The 20,798-nt window shown below is 42.8% G+C and overlaps 1 protein-coding gene across 5 annotated transcripts in view; it reads left to right on the top strand.

The window, feature by feature from the left end:
* Positions 1 to 3,543: 3,543 nt before the first annotated feature.
* The window catches only part of BVES (blood vessel epicardial substance), a 38,337-nt gene continuing 21,082 nt past the window's right edge, over positions 3,544 to 20,798 (top strand). The window contains exons 1-5 of one of the 5 annotated variants that reach the window (XM_025444723.3): positions 3,544 to 3,731; positions 8,702 to 8,938; positions 12,656 to 12,780; positions 15,600 to 15,787; positions 16,530 to 16,638. In XM_025444723.3, coding sequence (XP_025300508.2) covers positions 8,713 to 8,938; positions 12,656 to 12,780; positions 15,600 to 15,787; positions 16,530 to 16,638 — 648 coding nt within the window. In that variant the 5' untranslated portion in view covers positions 3,544 to 3,731; positions 8,702 to 8,712. Of the gene's footprint in view, positions 3,732 to 3,972; positions 4,067 to 4,138; positions 4,173 to 4,949; positions 5,091 to 5,457; positions 5,549 to 8,701; positions 8,939 to 12,655; positions 12,781 to 15,599; positions 15,788 to 16,529; positions 16,639 to 20,798 lie in introns of those variants that run through there. The other 4 variants (XM_025444724.3, XM_025444726.3, XM_025444722.3 and 1 more) reach the window with 4 other exon arrangements.

The raw sequence follows: 20,798 nt of genomic DNA, 5'->3' as shown, positions 1-20,798 counted from the left end.
AGGAATATAAAATACAATGATGAGCCCTAATGTAAGTTTGTTAATAATAATGTATCAACACTGGTTCTCCATTGTGACAAATGTATCACACTAATGCAAGATCTTAATAACAGGAGAAACTGTGAGCAAGGGAGAAAGGGGTTTATAGACACTTTTTGTACCATCTGCTCAATCATCAGTAAGCCTAAAACTGCTCTAACAAAACAAAGTCTGTTAATTTTTAGTGTTTTTTAATCATTTTTTATTTTTTTTAATTTAAAAAAGATTTTACCTATTTATTTGAGAAAGAGCACACGAGTAGGGAGAGAAGCAGAGGGTGAGGCAGAAGGATGGGGAATCTTCAGGCAGACTCTATGCTCAGTGCGGAGCCCAACATGGGGCTGAATCTCACCACTCTGAGACCATGACCTGAGCCAAAACCAAGGGTTGGACGCTTAACCGACTGAGTTACCTTGTTACCCCTTATATTAGTTTTTTTTTTTTTTTTAAGATTTTACTTATTTATTCATGAGAGACATAGAGAGAGAAAGAGAGGCAGAGACACAGGCAGAAGGAGAAGCAGGCTCCATGCAGGGAGCCCGACGTGGGACTCGATCCCGGGTCTCCAGGATCACGCCCTGGGCCAAAGGCAGGCGCCAAACCGCTGAGCCACCCCTATGTTAGTTTTTTTTTTTTTTTAAAGGAAACGGAATGTAAAAAGTCAATGAGGTTAGTTGACAAACTGGTCAATAAAAAAGTTAATGAAGCATTTAATGAGAGGAACTTGGTGTAAAAAAAATCTAATTAAATCATTGTTTAATAATCCATGTTTGATCAGAACTATCTGCTTGGAGATCATACCGGAAGCAGCCGGGGTCTCCCTATAATAAAAAAGTTTACACTGATGTCAACCATGGGCAGATAGACACACAGAAGATCACGCTACATACTTTTAAAACCAGCGACTCCCTCAGGTCTTGTTTTATTTTCACAACACTTATTCTCTCTGAACTTTGAAATCTCATCGAGGCTTTCTCCAAATAGAAAAAGCAGTCTGGGAGGCCCACAGAGAAATAAAGGTAGGAATAATTATGTCAACTTAAGCTACATTAGCCATGAGTTTTTGCAGAGGAGACAGGCTGCCCTATATTTTGTTATTTATGCCTTGTATGCTTTGCATTCTATATCTCTGTGCAAGTCACTTCCTTGCATCATATCGGCTTCCAAATAGTGCTCCGGAGCTTTCAATCAGACCTCTCCACAGCAAGCAGGAGGCGACCAGGGAGCCTAAGCCATTCCCAAAACCAGGTTTTGTGTCTAGAATTCTCATTTTTAATTTTACAGAGCTATTATTTATATGCCAGTGATAAGAAACTTATATACAAAGTTGTGTTTTAATCCTTCGTTGCATAGTGAGGGTTTGGGGTTTAGTTGAGTCTCCACTTAAGGTGGAACACAGACTCTGAGAAAACAGAGACTCTCTCTCTTTCTCTCAAATGCCAGTTCCCAAGTCTTAGGAGTTTGGATCCCACTACTCAATCTTTTATGTGACCTGTAAGCCTTCCAGGCATCTTATTCTGCTAGGGAAGGCATGAATGTGTCCTGTCGCAGCTGACTCCGTCATCGTACCTCTGGAATCTGGCCTTCCCATCTGCAAAACTCAGAACCCGGGCTCTACTATCTTAATAAATATGTTTTTAAATCATCATAAAAGTAACATAATCACTGTAGAAAATTTAGCAGAAGAAGCAGGAGGAAGAGTAGGAGGAGTTGGAAGAAGGGGAGAGGAAGGAAGGAAGGCAGGGAAGAAAGGAGAGAAAAAAAAAGAAAACTCACTTGCAACCTCACCACTCTGCAGTAAGGAAGGTGCACGCATTTTAGAGGATATCATCGTGGATGATTTTTAATATTCTACACACTCTTGTAACTTGCCTTTTTCTAGTTAACTTCTTCCCATGGGAAGCAGTGTAGCTAGACATAGAAGGTGGCAGAAACTTGTAGCTAGTGGACAAAGGCGCAAGCTCTGGAACTAGGCTGCCTGTGTTCACAGCCTGGCTCAACTCCTCATTGGCTGTGGGACTAGAATATTCCACCTCAGTTTCCCCTCTATAAAATGGTGATAATAGTAGTAACTATTTCTTCACAAGTTTCACGATGAGGATTCAATGGCTTAATATATCTAAACCACTAACAGCAGTGCTTAGCGCAAAACTATACTCTATATCAAGGGACAGTAGTAAGCTTTTTCAGGAAAGAACCAAAAAGTAACTATTTGAGGCTTTGCTGGGTCATATGGAACTCCTGTTGGAACTCCTCAATGCTACCTTTGTCACAAAAGCAGCCATAAGTGAATGAGCATGGCTGGGGTCCAATTAAACCCTATAGACACTGAATTTGAATTTCACGTAATTTTCACACATCATAACGTATTATTCTTCTTTTGATTTTTTTCCACTGATTAAAAAACATGAAAGTCATTTTAGCTTATGGACTGCGCAAAAATGGACTGTGAGCTGGGCCTTCAGATCATAGTTTACCAACATCTGTTCTATATAATTAGTTAACATTATTATATCTCTACTATTCCTACAAAAAAAATTTTTTTAAGTAGATTCCATGCCCAATACAGGGCTCTCACTCTTGATCACAAAATCAAGAATCGCAGGCTCTACTAACTGAGCCAGCTAGGCGCCTCTCTACATTTTTTTCTCTCTTTTGGCTGCTTAGAACAAGATTGTTTGGATGTTCTATAATTTACTTAGTCCCCCATGGCTAGAATTTAGGTTCTCTCCGGTGTTCATCATAAGCCATTCTCCAATGCATATCCATGCAGAACTTTGTGCACTTTTATTATTGTATCTACATCTCAAAATGTATTTAGTGACAGCTAAGAACACTAGAAGGAAACAGGCTCTGAAGAAGCAGCCTTGCAAATTAATCTTGTACAGTTATAACAAGTTTCAAACATGTCAGAGAAGCAGCTTTATCAGTATAATGTATATTCGCATACGTAGAACTTACTATGTACCACATACCATCCTAAGCCTTTTACATACATGAAATCATTTCGTCCGCAAATCACTGCTTTGAGGTGCAGGTGCAATCATCATCCTCATCATCCTCCCCATGGTACAAAAGAGGAAACCAGGAAACCGAAGCACAGAAAGGCTAAGTAGCTTTCCAAGGGCGCTCAGCCCGCTGGGCGCGGGAGCCGGTTTCAAACCCAGCCTGTCCCGCCCGAGGCCCAGGCTCTGAGAACTCTGCTGCTCTGCCTGTGCCAGGTGAGGTCTGGCTGAGTGTGCACTTCCAGGCGCACATGAGCACTTCCAGGGACTTACCTTATAATGTACCTGTTGTCTTTGTCAGGCTGAGATCAGGTCTGCACGCGCGCGCCACCTCGTCTCTAATATTCGGCACAAATTCTATACCACAGGGGGACGTTCCGGGTGGAAACTCAATGTCCATCTCACCTTCTTCCACTTTTGTCCTCCACCTCCCACCCCCCCACCCCCCCAGCCAACTCTGCATTCTCGCGCCCTGCATTTCTTACCCCAAATAGGTGTCCTCTATGAGCAGTGAAGATTGATTGGCGCGCGCTTTCGTCTCGTTTTCCCACCTCGGGGCCCACGTCTCCCGAATTCACTTGGCAAATTCGGCTGGAGCTTCGCTTACGGTGAGGGGCCCGCCCCGCCGCGGGAACGCACCTGGCGGCCAAGGAGCCTCCCGGGAGAGCACACGGGCTCGCGGCTGAGGTGGGTCCGCGCGGCCCACCCCCCCCCGCCCGACCCCCGCACCCCCGCACCCCTGCCCAGGGGCCGATCCCCGCACCCCTGCCCCCCCCCGGCCGCACCCCCGCACCCCTGCCCCCGGCCGCTCCCCCGCCCCTCCCCCCCCGGCTACCCCCCCCCCCCGCCCTTCCCGCGGGGGCCGAGGCGCCAGCGACTGTCCCAGAAAGGAGTGAGGCGAGCGGGTCGTTCGACTTGGGGGGGTGGGGGTGGGGGTGGGGGTGGGATTCTGGGTGCCGCGTCCACCGACTGCTCTCCCCGCCGGGGTCCTGCAGCTGGAGGTCCCCCCAGGAGATGAGCAGGTCCTAGATGCCCCCCCCACCCCCCACCCCCACGGATGCCCAAACCCGGACAGACTCGACCCGTAGAGGGGAGCCGGGGGAAGAAACGCGCGGGTGTTTCGAACTGGTGACTGCGGTGCAGACGCGGCGGGGAGCGGGGGTGGGGGGGAGGGGGCGGGGAGGCGGGAGGGGGCGGGGAGGGGGGAGCCGGGGGGCGGGGAGTACGCGAGGGGTGCGGTCCGAGGCCCCGGGCTCCGTCTGCCCCGGGGCGGGGGGGGACGGGGGAGGCGGGGGGGGGGCGGGGGAGCGGGCCGAGGCTTGGGGCTCCGTCCGCGGGGGCGGGGGGGTGGCTGCGGGGGGGGAGCGGGCCGAGCCCCGGGGCTCCGTCCGCCGGAGGGGGGGTCGGGGAGTGGCTGGGGGGGAGCAGGGAGCGGCCCAGGGCCCGGGGCTCCGTCGGCCGGGGTGTGGGGGGGTGTCTGGGGGGAGCGGCCCAGGGCCCGGGGCTGCGTCCGCCGGGGGGGGGGGGGGGTCGGGGGGTGGCTGGGGGGGAGCAGGGAGCGGTCCAGGGCCCGGGGCTCCGTCGGCCGGGGTGTGGGGGGGTGTCTGGGGGGAGCGGCCCAGGGCCCGGGGCTGCGTCCGCCGGGGGGGGGGGGGTCGGGGGGTGGCTGGGGGGGAGCAGGGAGCGGTCCAGGGCCCGGGGCTCCGTCCGCGGGGGGGGGGGTCGGGAGGTGGCTGGGGGGGGAGCAGGGAGCGGCCCAGGGCCCGGGGCTCCGTCCGCGGGGGGGTGTCGGGGGGGTGTCTGGGGGGAGCGGCCCAGGGCCCGGGGCTGCGTCCGCCGGGGGGCGCCGGGGCGCGGGCGCCTGCGCGCTGCGGCCGGATCCCGGGCAGCCCGGGTCGCGATGCCTATTTTAGTCAAAGCCGCTGCCCGCGCGGGGACCCGGCACCGGCCAGGGAGGCTCGGGAGCCGCGATCGGCCGGGGCTGTGCCCGGGGCGCCCGTCGAGCCGCCGCCCGCCGCCGCCCGGCCCGGAGCCGGGGACCAGCCGGTAAGGAGCGGGGGGCGCAGCCTGGGGCCCCCGGGCTAACTCGGGAAGCGAAAGTTGGGGGGCGGCTCCCGCGGCGACTGGGAGCCCCGGGCGGCTGCGGGTCCCCCGCGCCCGGCCGCCGGGAGCCCTGCCCTGCCCTGCCCTGCCCTGCCCCCGCGGCCCGAGGAGGCGCCCGGCTCCCCCCGCCTGGGGTCGCGGCCGGGGCCTCGGGGTCGGCTGTGCGCGCGGGGCCCGGAGCTCGCGGCGCTTCCCTCGGCTGCACCCCGGGGCCTCGGGTCTCCGCGGAGGGGCCGCCCCGGGGCCTGGGCAGCTGCGCACACTGACGCCCCCCCCCCCCCCCCCCCCGGGCCGAGGCGAGCGGGTCCCCTGGGAGGCCCCGCCCGCACCTGGGTTCCCAGGCCTGGGGAAGCTGTTGGCCAGACACGTCCCAGAAGCGGCTTGCTTTGAAGCAGGAATAGGTACCCAGCTGGCTCAGCCAATAGTGCATGCATCTCGATTTAGGGCCGTGAGTTCAAGCCTCATACTGGGCATAAAACTTACTTGGGAGGAAAAAATAAAAAAAAGACCTAATGGGTTGAAGCAGGAATAAGTGCGGCGGAAAGACTCTTGGCGACTCCGCAGAGGGGCACAGGCTCAGCTGGATTTCCAGAATGAATGAAGTCAGCTAGCAGGACTTTTCCTCATTGCCGCCTTTGTGTGTGTGTGTGTGTGTGTGTGTGTGTGTGTAGTTTGATGAAGGGTTAACGTTAGTTTCACCATGCAGCTCTTTAATCCTTCAGACACCTATTTGGAAAACCCAGAGATGAAGCAGGACTTCACCAGAGCACGTGATTAAAGAAATTAGACTCTGGAGAACTAATAGGAGAAAGTAGATTTCTCTGGATTCCGTCAAAATGAACCCGAACGCGTGCCAGTTTTTCAGTTCAGCCTTCCTCCCCGGACTATATAAGGATAGTTCAGTGTAAACGACTTTAAGTCTATGAAAAGTGATCAAAGGAAGCTGAAATTAGTAAGATCCGGTCGATATTATTGATAATAGGTAACTGACATTTCAAAATTGACGTAGAGGTAAATGCACATAGATAAATAATAGGTATACGAATAAATAATAAATTATATGATGAATGTAGTATACAATGTTATTCTACAAGCTACAATAGATTTAGAAAGTAAAGTAGGCATTTATTTAAATACCCAAATCTTTAATAAGGTGTGCTGCATCAAAATATATTGTAGGCTAATCCCACCTTTTAAAAATTCCTATTGCTATGTCTTCCGGTTCTTGCATCAGGAAGTGATGGTTTTCTTATCATTTCTCTTGGAGCAGAAGTTGGTACCTTTAGTGCCACTTGAAGAACTTTTTAAAGCCCAAACTTGAGCTAGAGTAAATTAGTTGGTGATATGGGTGTAATTGAGTGGGTATGAAGGGGAATATGTATTAACTACCTTATTATGTAAATATGTATTAGAGCCTCAGGCTATTCGAACTTGAAGGGTTTCAAAGACCATCTAGTCCAGCCACCTCCATTCCCAGGAAGAAGCAGACCCAAGGAGCAGAAGTGACCTCCCTTGACTTATGTGACTCCCCAGGGCTTTCAGTATAGAACCTGACTTTCTTAGTCCCAGGAACAGTGGGCTCTTTGCTGTCTTTACTAAGGTTTGGGGAGACTGAAAGTGATTTCTAAAAATGTTTGTCATATTTGTGTTCCTTCCATACGGCTTTCACCCCTGGCATTCTCTACAGAGTCTAGGCCGTGAGTATACATAGATGAGTATGACATTGCCTCTGCCTCACAGAGAACACAGGATAGTTAAAAAAAGGAAATAGGACAATAGAAGTGGAAGCACATTCTAAAGTGCCATAGAAATATAGTTATTATCGGTTTAGGCAATGCTAATGCCTAAGCTGACGTTGACACTAGTTTATGAGTGATAGAGGGTCTTGAATATCATTCTCCCTCCTGCGGAAATTATGGGATTAATTCTCATCCGGTCCTTGAAAGCAACCTTTGTATAAATAGAATTATTCAAATAATGATACCTCTCACCCCAATAGGCTTATATTTTTATTGATTCAAGCATTTGGAAAGTAGTTGAATTTATGTAGCTTCTTTCCTTTTTGCATAAAATCAGTATCTAAGTCAACTATTTGTCTTACATTTATGAACTATATCAAAATTATATAAAGAGATCTTTGACTTGATCATTTCATTCATAGTTTGTAATGCATGGACTTTTTAAAAAATCATCTTTAGAGACGTGGAATTCTTTTAGATTTGCCTAATAACAACCTTTCAAAATTCCCAATCTGTACTAATTATTCTACCTAAAACCTTTACTTTGATATGATGAAAAAAAAATGAACGGGAGAGTATGGTCAATTGTGTGACCTTATTTTGGAAAGACTTATTATTAGGTTAAATTTGAAGATATTTTTGGTCCCTATTTGGAGTTCCTTTTCTGAAACAGAATAATTCATACAATCTGTAAACCTACATGGTTTTTGTCAGGAACCAATCTGTGTCATTAATAATAGAGTTTTTTAAGTCCCAGAGATGAAGGATAGGTAATTTAGTTAGGAAATGGTGCCACTTTGTGTTAAGGTTTAGGTAAGCATGTGCAAAATGCTTCGAAATGTATTTGCTACAGATTTTAATATTAAATAGTTGAATGTATATTCATTACCTCTCCTACATATATGTAAACCATGAGTTTACTACTTTTTAATTCATAACATGCTACCTGTAGAATTTTTATGGCAAAGAAAGTAGAGATTTAAGTTGGACAATGAAACAAAAGAGTACATTTTATATCTCTCAGTGCATATCTAAATGATTGATAATGTATTTATTACAAGCATATATGATAATATGGAATGTATATATGTATGATACAGTGATTTAATGACAGTATGAATAGAGCCTTCTAAATATCCTAAGCCTTCAAATAGTAAATATGAGAAGGTTAAATTTTTTGAAAGTAATTTAAAAAATCAGTTTTTCCAGTTATTTTTTCTGTGTTTGGACTCAGTGTCATAGTAGGAATGTGATGGTGGTTTATGAACGTTGGTGATTTTCTTTTAGATTGGTTAATTCCTTATTCCTCTCTTCCCCACCAAGCATGTTTATATACAGATATACATATATCAGTGAATAATTGTGCACTCTGCTAAATATTTTATATATTTCATTAGAAAGTCAAATGAGGTATTACTATCATCGTTTAACAGATAAAGTAATAGATACTCAATATGTGGCTGGTAGGGTTCACAGCTGGGTCTAATTCATAAGCACCAGAAAAATCTACCTACCAATGTTTAGCTCACAGAAATATATTTTTTTAAGATTTTATTTATTCATGAGGGACACAGAGAGAGAGAGAGAGAGAGAGAGAGGCAGAGACACAGGCAGAGGGAGAGGCAGGCTCCATGCAGGGAGCCCAACATGGGACTCGATCCTGGGTCTCTAGGATCACACCCTGGGCCGAAGGCAGTCTTTGAACCCCTGAGCCACGCCAGCTGCCCCAGAAATAATTTTGATGTAATACCTATAGGGGTAGTAATATACAGCTACCATTTTTATGATTATCCTTTTGTTTCTTTGTTTTTACAGGGATTTTCAAGATGAATTATACCGAGTCCAGCCCTTTGATAGAATCACCTGCAATAGGTTTTACACCTAAGTTAGAAAGTATCATACCTGTGCCTTCCAATGAGACCACATGTGAAAACTGGAGAGAGATACATCACTTAGTTTTTCATGTAGCAAATATTTTTTTCACAATTGGGTTGGTTATTCCAACTACACTTCACCTTCATATGATACTTCTTAGAGGAATGTTAACTATAGGTAAGATACCTAATTGAAACTTATGTAATCTCCCTATAACTGGCATCAGATGGACTTTGTGTTGGGGGCTTCCGGGTATTCCTTGTCAGGTCTATAGCGTACCTAAAATATAGGTCTTTGTCAGCAAACTAGTAGTACATATATCAGGTGACTTGCCACACAGGTCTTTACATGCTGTCTTTCCCTTATTTGTTTTACATAAGACCATGTGTGTTTTCTATGTTGTTTAGACTTTCCAGATATCAAAAAATCCATCTGTATGTAGGAGTGTGGGCTTTGGAGCAGACTGTGTAATTCAAATACTGGTTCCACCCCTTGCTAACTGTGTAACTGGGGCAAGTGATGGAACCTTTCTACTCCGTTTTCCCATGTCAAATAAGGGTAAAAATAATGCCATCTCCTAGGGCTGTTGTAAGAATTAAACGAGTGTGTGTGTACGTGTGTGTGTGTGTGCGAGCACCCATGTATGTGTGATATTTGACTTATATTAGTGCCTGGCATATAGTAAGTACTAACCAGTCTTAACCACTGTGATTTGAATAGGCATTTCTTATGGTCTGTAAGTTGGAAACAAAAGCAATTTCCCAGACACAGTGGTTCGAGTAAAACTTTTTTTGAGGGCTCCAGTAATCCTGATGAGGTGGATTAAATTTATTCACATCAGAATGCCGACACAATTGAATTTATTATTTTAGCCAGTGATTCTTGACAAATTACTCTCTATGTGTGTTTCCTTGGTGATTTATCTATTCAGATGCATTTTGGGGCACCTATAATTTGTCAGGCAAAGACTGAAGAAGGCAATGTCCATCTTTGAAAAAGATACTTTTGGGGGGGCAGTGCTGGAGAGAAACAGATGCACAGTCATGTGTGAGGAGTTGGACGCTGTGACGCAGGCATGCACCCAGTGCCAGGGAGAAATGGAGAGGGTGATAGGCTCAGCAGGAAGGCGGAACGAGGTCACACTGAGGAGATGACATTGGAGCTGGCTTGTGGAAGATGAACAGGATTCCTCTGAGTGTGCGTGTGTATGGGATCCAGGTAAAAGGCACAGAAGAGAGGGAAATTCAGCATATTGAGGGAGAATGAAGAGTAGCTCATTATGCCTGGTATGCGTGAAGAATTACAAGGAAAGTCTGGGCGTGAGAGACCCACTTCCAGTTATGGAATGAATAAGTTGTGGGAATAAGAGGTACAGTGTCAGTGATACCATCATAGCGATGTATGGTGACAGATGGGAGCTACACTTGTGGTAAGCATAGCATAAGGTCTAAATTTGTCGAATCACTATGTTGTACACCTGAAACTAATGTAACACTGTGTGTCATCTATACTCCAAATAAATGAAGAAGTAGATAGATAGGTAAATAGCTAGATAAGTAGATGGATCAAACAAGAAGAGCCTGGAAGGGAAGCTAGAAGGTAGCTTGTGCAACTCCTGTGGCTGTGTTCTCTCTGAGTAAAGTAGCGATTGCAGCAGGCACTACAGTTTTTAATGAAAAACAAAAAACCACACCCTATAAAAAGGCAAATGCTAATTAAATGCTTTAAAAGATTTTACTTATTTATGTGTGTGAGAGAGAAAGAGCACACGAGTGTGGGCAGAAGCAAGGGAGGGACAGAAGGAAAGGAAGAGGGAGAAGCAGACTCCCCACTGAACAGGGAGCCCAGTGCAGGACTTGATCCCAGGACCCTAAGATCATGACCTGAGCTGAAGGCAGACGCTTAACCGAGTCACCCAGGCACCTGGCTAACTATAATTTTTAAAACACGGTTTTAGAGGTAGGATGGACCAAGGAGATATCTAATCCAACCAAGATGAAACCTGGAGGAGTTGAATGATTAATCCAAAATTAAGGTGGAGAGAATGTGGCCAAACCAGGACTATAATTCAGGTCCTCATGTTCTCAGTCTGTCAAAGCATTAGTTTCCCTGTCTTCTTTAATGATATTTTAAAATTCAACAAGACTTGTTATGAAATATTATTTAAAAACTTACAAAGTTCTACATTTTGGTCTACTCAGATGCCGCAAATCATTCTGATGAAATAAAAATTGCAAATGGATAACTTTTTAATGTGGGAGGTCAGCTTTTCTGTGCATGCATGTTGTTGATATATTTGTGTCATATTGAACAATATATTTTATTTTATTATTTTTTAATATTTATTTATTCATGAGAGACAGAGAGAGGCAGAGACACAGGCAGAGGGAGAAGCAGGCTCCAGGCAGGGAGCCCGACGTGGGACTCGATCCCTGGACTCCAGGATCACACCGTGGGCCAAAGGCAGGCACTAAACTGCTGAGCCACCCAGGGATCCCCTGAACATTTTATTTTAAATTAAAAATATACATTGACTCTCCCACCATAAATGGGTCAAAAGAAACTGGGATATTTTTCCTAAAGTAAGAGAATTGATAAGAAAAAGCAGGAAGATTTCCACGGGTGAACGGAAAATCGTCAGATGAAAAATTCAAATTTTAAGGCACCTGGGTGGCTCAATGGTTGAGCATCTGCCTTTCGCTCAGGTCGTGATCCTGGGATCCAGTCCCATATCTGACTCCCTGCAGAGAGACTGCTTCTCCCTCTGCCTATTTCTCTGCCTCTCTCTCAGTGTTTCTCATGAATAAATAAATAAAATCTTAAAAAAAAAAAGAAAGAAAAAATCAGATAGCTAAAAAATTTTGGGAAAATATTCAGGTTCATCAATAATGGAAATGCAAAATAAAATGAAACATAATTCCAGTGTCAAATTAAGAGTTTTCAAATTTTGTATTATTAACAACCTGATAGTGGCATTCCCAACTAGTAGGAATGCAAATATTTATATACCTTTGGGAAACAGTTCCTGAGTCTCATGAAAAACTGAAAAGTTCATTTCCTTGACTTACTGTTAGGTAACTCACCCTAAGGAACTAGTAAAAAAAAAAATCAATTCTTAATATATAAAGATGTTTTGATGATGTATCAAAAATTATACCCCAAAAATCTCATCTGTTGAGAAAATGGTTAGGTAAATTAGAGTTTAATCAGTTACAGTCATTAAAAACTATGTATATGAAGAGTTTTGACAAAACAGAAATTACCACAATAAGTAAAATAAGTAAAAGAGTGGATTTTAAATTTTTATATACTGTAGGTTTGCCATCAGGGAAAAATGCATCAAGATTGTAAGTAAACAAAATTTGCAAATGGAGAACTTATTAAATATCAACAGTGGTTTTTATGTAGTAAAATTATGGGTTTTTTTCCTCTTTAAAGATATTTTCTATATAAATTTTCTGCAACAAAGCACATTTTTCTTTTGTGGTAGTAAGACAAAAAACAAAATGGAACTTAATGTGATGTTTGGGTTAGGTATTTATTTTTTTAAACAGAGCAGGAACATGGGCATGCATAAGCAGGGGGAGGGGCAAAAGGAGAGAGAGAGAGAGAGAGAATCCCAAACAAGTTCCATGCCTAGTGCGGAACCAAGGGGTCCAGGGTGGGGTGGGGGTGGGGGGTGGGGGAGTTCTGGATCTCAGAACCCTGAAATCATGACCTGAGCCAAAATCAAGAGTCCATCCCTTAACCAACTGAGCCACCCAGGTACCCCTGGCTTAAGTATTTCTAAAATGTGCTCATTTGTTTGTTTATAGAGAGGATAACAAATTATTTATTTAGCTACATGCTGACACTATTCTAGACCTCTAACATGTTGACTTTGTTATTCAACAGGCTGTACCCTTTATATTGTCTGGGCCACTCTCTACCGATGTGCCTTGGATATCATGATCTGGAACTCTGTGTTCCTGGGTGTCAACATTTTGCATCTGTCATATCTTTTGTACAAGAAAAGACCGGTAATTACTAAAATTAATTAATAAGGAAGATATTTTAAAGCCAAAAAGGTTTTGAAGTGCTTTGTTCAGACTTGAGAATGAACATCTAACATCTTTAGTCCCTTTAATATCATTTCTCTGATTTTGTTTACATATGTCTGAAAGTGAAATATGTGAATACTATGAACTTTGCTCTACAGATGACCCTTTTTTAAAGATTTATTTATTTATTTGAGAGAGAGAGAGACAGAAAGAGTGCAGGTGGGAGGGACAGAAGGAGAGGGAGAGAGTCTCATGCAGACTCCACACTCAGCATAGAGCCCACGTGAGGTTCCATCTCATGACCCTGAGATCACGACCAGAGCTGAAACCAAGAGTCAGGTGCTCAACCAACCATGCCATCCAGACACCCCGACAAATGAGTTTTTTAAAGATTTTAAATCATTCAGGCAATTTAGATATAAGAACATTTTCATCATAGAACTTCATTATTTCTTTTGTCTATTGGTATTCAGATGTCACTTGGAAATATCTTTGCCCAGTTGTAAAATTAATTATTCACAGGCAACTTCCTTGAACATACTAATGATTTACAAATAGTTTGTGCTATTTTGTAAATGTAATGACTTTTTTTTTCATTATGCCCAAAATATTCATTTAAGAAAATCATCGTTTTGGGAGGGTGTTACCAAAACACTAATATTTAACTTTTTTTTTCAACTTCTCTTGAAAAACTTATCTTGTTGTGTTTCTTAGGTCATTCTAAGAACAAAAAGATGTAACTAGGATAATAAAGTAGTGTGGCTCCTGGAAATCACTCTGTACATCGTTTATTAACTATTCAAAGGACACACAATTATTCAGTGAAGTAGAAGATAGAGCACTTGTCCTCCTATTATGTTCAAAGCCAGACATGTGCACAGAAAACTATTAGAAAACAAGACATTTCACAGGAAATGATTATTTGAATGACATAGTTGATACATGTAATAGGCATTCTACTAGATCGTAACCTCCTCAAACATCGCAACCCAGGCTGTTTTGCTTTACTATGTTAGTTTTCTCTAGGTTATCCTGTGTAATAAACATCCTGAAAATCTCAGTGACAAGTTCTGTTTCTCACCCACCTTATATGTGGACTCTAGCAACTGTATGTCAGCTGTGATTCTGGCCTGTGTCATTTCCAGGTCTCTGCTGCAGCAGCAGGTTCTGGTTAGACATGCATTCTCATGGCAGAGAAAAAAGTACAAGAGAACCAAAGAGAAAGACCCAGTGTCTCTTAAAACTTCCGTGCACGAGGAGCATGCATCACTTTTGCTCATATTCCACATTACATGGCCAAGTTGTGATAGCGTAGGAATAGGCTGGGCTAAGGGGATGGAGAATCCTTTTACAGGGTGTGGGAACAGCAAATAGGTGGGAACTGTCGTCTACGACCTTACTTTTATATTCTGTGCTCCTGACAACCGTGATTGTCGCATAGCAAGTGCTCAAAAAAACATTTGATGCATGGATGCTTTCACAAGAAGAATTAAGAAGGCTTCGTTAAGGAATCGGGACTTGAGCTAAGACTTGCAGGATGAGCAGATTATGAATATGAGTCAATAGTTCAGATGCTCGTTACTATGCCACATCAGCTGGTGTGCATTCTGAAAGTGGGACATATTTGTGAATAAACTATTTTAAACACTCATTACTAGAACTCTAAAGTGGAGGAGGTAGGTGGTGGTAATAGTGAGGATTATAATTGCTGAATATCAGAACTTGCTGACACCCCAAGCTCTGAACATAAGGTTCAGAAGTTGCTGATGCGATGGTAGTAGCATCGAGTAAAACACTCACACAGTATCTGTGCTTTCGTTTCCTCTCATATTATGAACCTACTTTTTTGAAAGATATAAATGCTGGTTCTCCGTTAAAATGAAACATGGCAAGAGCAGCACAAAGGTGTAGTGACATCTAAGTGGCTATCATCATCTGGATCTATAAGCTTTATAGTGTGGCTGTGACAGATTTCATTGGGATGGATGATCCTTTGAGCCCAAAGTTCATTCACATGCTATTCAGTTTTCCCAGACTAATAATGCTGGGCCCAATTATGGCATGTGATCTGGGTCTTGTCTGGCAGCAGAAGTGATTGAGCCATTTTTCTTTCCCCTTCCTCCGGTAGCCAGACTTAATCCAATGGGTTCTCCATTCTATAAAGTGTTTTAGCTAAAGACGAAATTGCTTCACTGAAACCCTTTTACCCTCTTTGCTTTGCTTCAGAATAAATAAATCAGAAGCAATGATCGCAGCTGGGGATGTTTCTTTTCCTATGTTGATCCATTAAACAATGCTTACATATAGATAAAATGCTCAATACATGTATTTTCATAAAATTTTCCCAGGTTGATTCCTATTTTATGTGGAGGTTGTGGTTTTTTTTTTTTTTTTTTGGCTGTAATGTTTAAAAGTCCATATGATTTCTTTCTGTGAAACAAAATTGTTGTAAAGACAAAAGGTTTTGTGTTATTTATAGGAAACGCTAAGACTGGGAAGGTCTATGTTGTGGTAACATTCAAAACCTCCGCAGCTGCTCTACAGCACATAGGAAGAGATGTGACTAATAGTGCAAATCTTTTCCATATGCTCTTGGAGTTGTTTAACTGCAAAAGTGCCCTTTTAGCATCGAAACTTGTGTCACCTCTTACTGTCTGTGTAAGATTCCATTGACTGAAATACAGAAGAGCCATGGCGGGTGTGCAGATTTGTTTATTCTCAAACCATTTTGAGACAGAGGAAGCCAGTGTTTCGGTGTTGCTGTGTTACAGCAGCATCTGGTCATTGCTGCATTTCAGGTAAAGATTGAGAAGGAGCTTAGTGGCATCTACCGCCGATTGTTTGAACCCCTCCGTGTGCCTCCAGATTTGTTCAGAAGATTAACTGGACAGTTTTGTATGATCCAAACCTTAAAAAAGGGCCAGACTTATGCTGCAGAGGATAAAACCTCCGTTGACGACCGTCTGAGTATTCTCCTAAAGGGGAAGTAAGTGCTCTTTGGAAATTGAAATTCCCAGTTTGCCTTGAATCTTCCCCTGTTCCCTGGGTAGGGAATGACTAGAAGGGAATGACTTGGATCATCAGGTCGCAGAGATTGTTGGTGGTGAAATCCCATTATACACCTGCATTTTACAATACAACAGAGCGACAGATTAGAGTTATATAGAATTGACTACTCTGAATCTTGTAGATGTTAGAATTTTCAGCTGTGAACATTTTGAATCTTTATTGACTTTTTTTTTAAAGTTAATGAGCTAAAATTGAAGCTTTAAGTTAGGCATTCAACTTCCAGAAGCTTATGCATGTTTCACAGGTGATTTGTTTATTTTTTTGAGTATCACAAAAATATAACTTCTAGGAATATCCGTCATATATATATATGTATATATATAGTTCTGACATAGTCCTTAATACCAACCCTTTCCTTCTTAAAATTATCTGATTTTGAGTAATAAATTTATGGTCACTCTAGCTGTATGACAATGATAACCAATGAACCATGTCTGTTCCATACTGGATGGACCCTGTCTTTTTTTCCTTGGTGAAATTTCTATTGAGGTAAATATTTATGCTTTTCAGGAAGTGCTTTTAATTACATTTGTCATCTGTGGAGTCTTTAAAACTTTAGTACAAAACCCATAATCCATAACCTTTAACTTATAAGGTTAAGGATCGTCATGTTATTTGTGAAATATTGTTCATTTATTAACATTAATTTCTGTTGTCAGAATGAAGGTTTCCTATCGAGGACATTTTCTGCATAACATTTACCCCTGTGCCTTTATAGATTCTCCTGAATTTAGATCAACTCAGATGCACAAAGGTGAAAAATTCCAGGTATGTGTCGGCATGATTTTAAGAAGGTTGGAACTAGTTCGTGTTTCATTCAAAAATCCAAAGGATAATAATGATAAAGTGATTTATGGAAAAAAGAGATTACCATATGGTATATATTGCATAACCCCATTGTCATAAATCTCAAACAAAATATTGCCTCTACGTACATAAAAAGAGGTCTAGAAAAATATATCCTACTTTGGCCGTAGTGTTTACACTGTTATTTCTGGGTGGTGAGTATGACTGCTTTTTTATTTTCTTCCTTTTGCTTTGATTATGGAAAAAAAAAAAAGGAAAATATCAGTTGAGGATAATCAGTGCTCCTAAAACATGTAATTAGTTACTTTTACTGGGAAACAAAATAGAAACTGGCTTTGCCCTAGAGATATTTTTCTTAATTCTTGTGAAAAAAAAAAAAAACCTAGTCACTTTACTCTTTTATATTTAATGAATACTTTAAGGGCAAAGGATGAAGTTCTTCATAATTAAAAATTGCCCATTGTGTGGCACTTTGTTTTGAATCTTTCCGTAAGTGTCCCACCCTCCTATTTTATTCCCCTCTTGATTGATAGGAAAGCAACCAAGAAAATGTATGAGAATTTCCTTTGGTTTCAGGCTCTAAACAGCAGTAAGGAAATATCCCGAGCAAGAGTGTAAATGAGTACAGGTAGGAAATGGAATAGACGGGATGTTCTCACCTCTGGGAAGAAAAGTCAGGGTTTCTTGATGACACATCTTATTTTTGAGTCTCATTTTGAGGCACCATACAATTTGGGAGGCCATATGGAGATAAAAGGGAAAATATACAGATGTCCAGTTTAGTTAGTTTAGTTTAGTTTATGTACGATGGTTGGAGCCCTGCCCCACTCCCATTCTGCTGAGTAACAGATCTGAATAACCACACTACTTGTGAAAGTTATGTGTGTTCTCTACAAGGTCTCATGTAGGCTCATTAACTGGGTCTAGTACTGCTCCCACGTTGGCTGAGCTTAAGATACAGAAGCGGAAAACTAATGCTGTATTGTGGCTTCTCGAATTTACACTCTCATCTTGTGTTTGGGAGGGTCAGCTGCGCAGTGAAGACGTTCTTACCGTATTTTTAATCACCACTGTCTACAAACTAGCCCAGGGCCACTCATTTCCTCTCTATTTCTTTCCTCTGCCCTCCTTATGATTTCTTCTTCCAAAGCCCATTTATCTGTTGCATCCATTTCTCTGTGTACAGTAGCAAGCAGCATTACACAGTCATTCAGTCTCATTATAACCCCAAAGAGCCTGGAATTTGGAGAGGGTGTGGAAACTGAACCCCCTTTGTTTCTAGAAGCAAGTGCTCCCTGAGAGGCCAGGGATATGACCAGGTACTATCTTGTCACCTGGACTTCAAATTATATTCTAATTAAGTTAGCAAAAAAGGAATTCCTACTATGACCTGCAGGGACTAGGGAATCTTGGGGGGACTAGGGATTGGGATTTGGTAGCTGAAAGATGTTCCTGATAAGTGCTGGGGAGATTCCAGAATCAGGACCAAGATCGAGGTACCATAGCTGGGAAAGGATATTGATTCAACCTTTCCAGCACCAGCCATCTTTTGTCTACATAGAGTGTGGTGTGGCATTTTCTGATTGGTCAGTGCATAAGAACTACTTTAGCATCGTAGAACCTGTGTCCTATGCAATTGGAACAGACGCCATCAGAATAAACCCTTGGGAGAGATTGTGTTTTGACTGTTTACAAAATGTTCCCATTGGCAGATACTCAGGAGTAAAAATAGCTGCTGCACATCTGTGTAGGAGTATACGGCGCCTCTTTCTGACTAAGTTCCCAAGTGAAGCACACCACGTGCTCGAACATCTCACTACCTGTGCCCACAGCAGGGACATTTCAAGTGTCAGTGGTCAGACTTCTCCACACCCCTGCTTTTTACCTGCTAATCTCATTTTTCTTTAATTGGGAACAATTCAAAGTGTTCTCACAAAGAGCTACTTTCTTCAAATCTTTATTTCTTTAAGTTCATCTTTGGTAGGGGTGCTAAGGAATTCTAGAATAGTGTGAAAGGAGAAAAGGAAGGCAAGTGGACTCAGTGTCTCTGCAGGTTGCAAATGGTGTTTGGGGACATATGTGACAATTATGACAGGCACAGTGACAGAGCTGAGAAACAGACTCTGAACCTGAACTCCCAGGTGACTGAGAGGTGCTTTCCAGCCATGTTGGTACCTACACGCCAAAGCTGCCGCTTAGAATTCTTGGTAGAATCTTGAGTATCTTTATTACAAAAGGTGGAATTAGTCTTTTGTGTTTGGTTTCTTCCTCTTTGGGCAGTTGTTTTATGTCAAGTGAGCTTTACCATTTTCACGTCCTCTATCACACATACCATTTTGTATTTTATCTCCCACTCATTGCTTTTCCCGGTCATTTGCGCATCCTGTGCTGTGAAGCCTGAAAATCAAAGCTTTATTGAGTTTAAGGGAAAAAGAACGTCTTGGAGATCCCAGCCCTTGTGAAATAAATGAACTTGAAATTTTCTCCTGTATTTAAACCAAACCTTATCTTAGTATTAAGGAAATCTTTTGGTTTAAGCTGTGAAGCGAGTAATCGGCCAGCTTTGACTCTACGGTACTTTAGCGCTTAGGAGAACTCTGAGCATCGGTTGGATAGACCAGTCCTAGGACATTTTCATGTTGCTGATGTGTGAAATGTTATATAATCCGTGAAGAAAATAACGAATTCTCCCCTGAGGACAATCAGCCATCAGAGTGTTGAGCTGCTGTTTCCAGTCCTGACACATTAGGCAATTCCCTTGGACACCCTTGGTCTTGTGTAATGTCTTCTCATTCCATGAGCTTGTAGAATGTAAAGTGAGGGTGAGGCCTAGTGCCTTGAAGTAATAATCAAGGCCAACCCGATCGCAAACACTTAGTCCAGTCCTCTCCCTGAGAGAAATCCTTTTCTATCTCCCATTGTCACATTTGCTTTTATTTCCTCAGTAAAATTCTCCGCCAGAGCTGAAGCATGGCACTGCTGAGGTAGCCTAATGACTTTAGGAAGGGAATTTATTTTACAGAAGCTTTAAAAATTCTTATATTGCTTTTATAGAAGTTCCTCATTAAAATACGTTTTACTTGGCTGTTGTGACAGAAAATCATTAAACACGAATGTCTATTTGGCACAAGTGAAGCATTAGCCATCATGTAAAATGACCTCAGTCAATATGCTAATGACCCACTTCCAATTAAAGGCTTACACTTATGGACTTGCAAGTTATTCATACATACTGTAGGCATAGCTTCTTATTTGAATACTGTTATTCAACCTAAATTTAATGATAAAATAAACAGGTTTAAGGTATTTGTCAACCATCAACAAGAAGTGTATTTGCTAAGTGAATGATAGTATCAGAAGTATCATTACCTCTGTGGAAACGAGGCTATGGGAATGGTTGGAAAGAAGTTAAACGCATTATACGTCATCTAGGTACAATTCCTTTTTCTTCTCCTGGATGGCTTCCAACTGCTCTTTTAACCTCTTCCCCCCTTGCACATGACTTAAATTTTCCAAAGTCACGGATGACCTCTTTGCCAAACAAAGGCACCTCCAGCTCCTAACCTTTTCTTCAGTGCTTGGCTACAGGGCTGTGCTGCAGTGAGTACCAGTACTCACCTTTCTTTAATTACTACTGTGGAATATTATTCAGTTGCCTTGTGTTTATTTACCCACATCTTAGTATTTCTGGGAATTTCTCACTACTGGCTTGACTTTAGACTTCTTTTCTCAAAAACAAAAGAAAAGTTTGTTTTGTTTTTTGGGCAGATGTCTTTGTTTATTATCAGCTTCCTCCTCTTGGATGTAAGCTTCATGCTATTGGGTTCTTTGTATAAGGGACTCTTTATGGACTTTGAGCTGACCTTGTGGTCACTTAGCCAGATTACTGTCAATGTGATCATGTTGGTTGAATATTGGACACATTGGGTAGGGTTTGGCCTGGTTGGGAAAAATATGTCTGGGCTGGATGTCAGAAGTACTCATTCCACCACTAATCAACATGTGCTCATGAATAAGTTTTTTGGTTCTTGTCATTTGACATCTGAAAAATGAGAAAGAATATGACCTGCTTTACCTGAAAGGCAATTTTGGAGCACTTATAACAGATGTAAAAACACCTA

This window comes from Canis lupus, chromosome 12, assembly GCF_003254725.2.
Source record: "Canis lupus dingo isolate Sandy chromosome 12, ASM325472v2, whole genome shotgun sequence".
NCBI lineage: Eukaryota > Metazoa > Chordata > Mammalia > Carnivora > Canidae > Canis > Canis lupus.
This window is presented reverse-complemented; position numbering and strand designations above follow the sequence as displayed.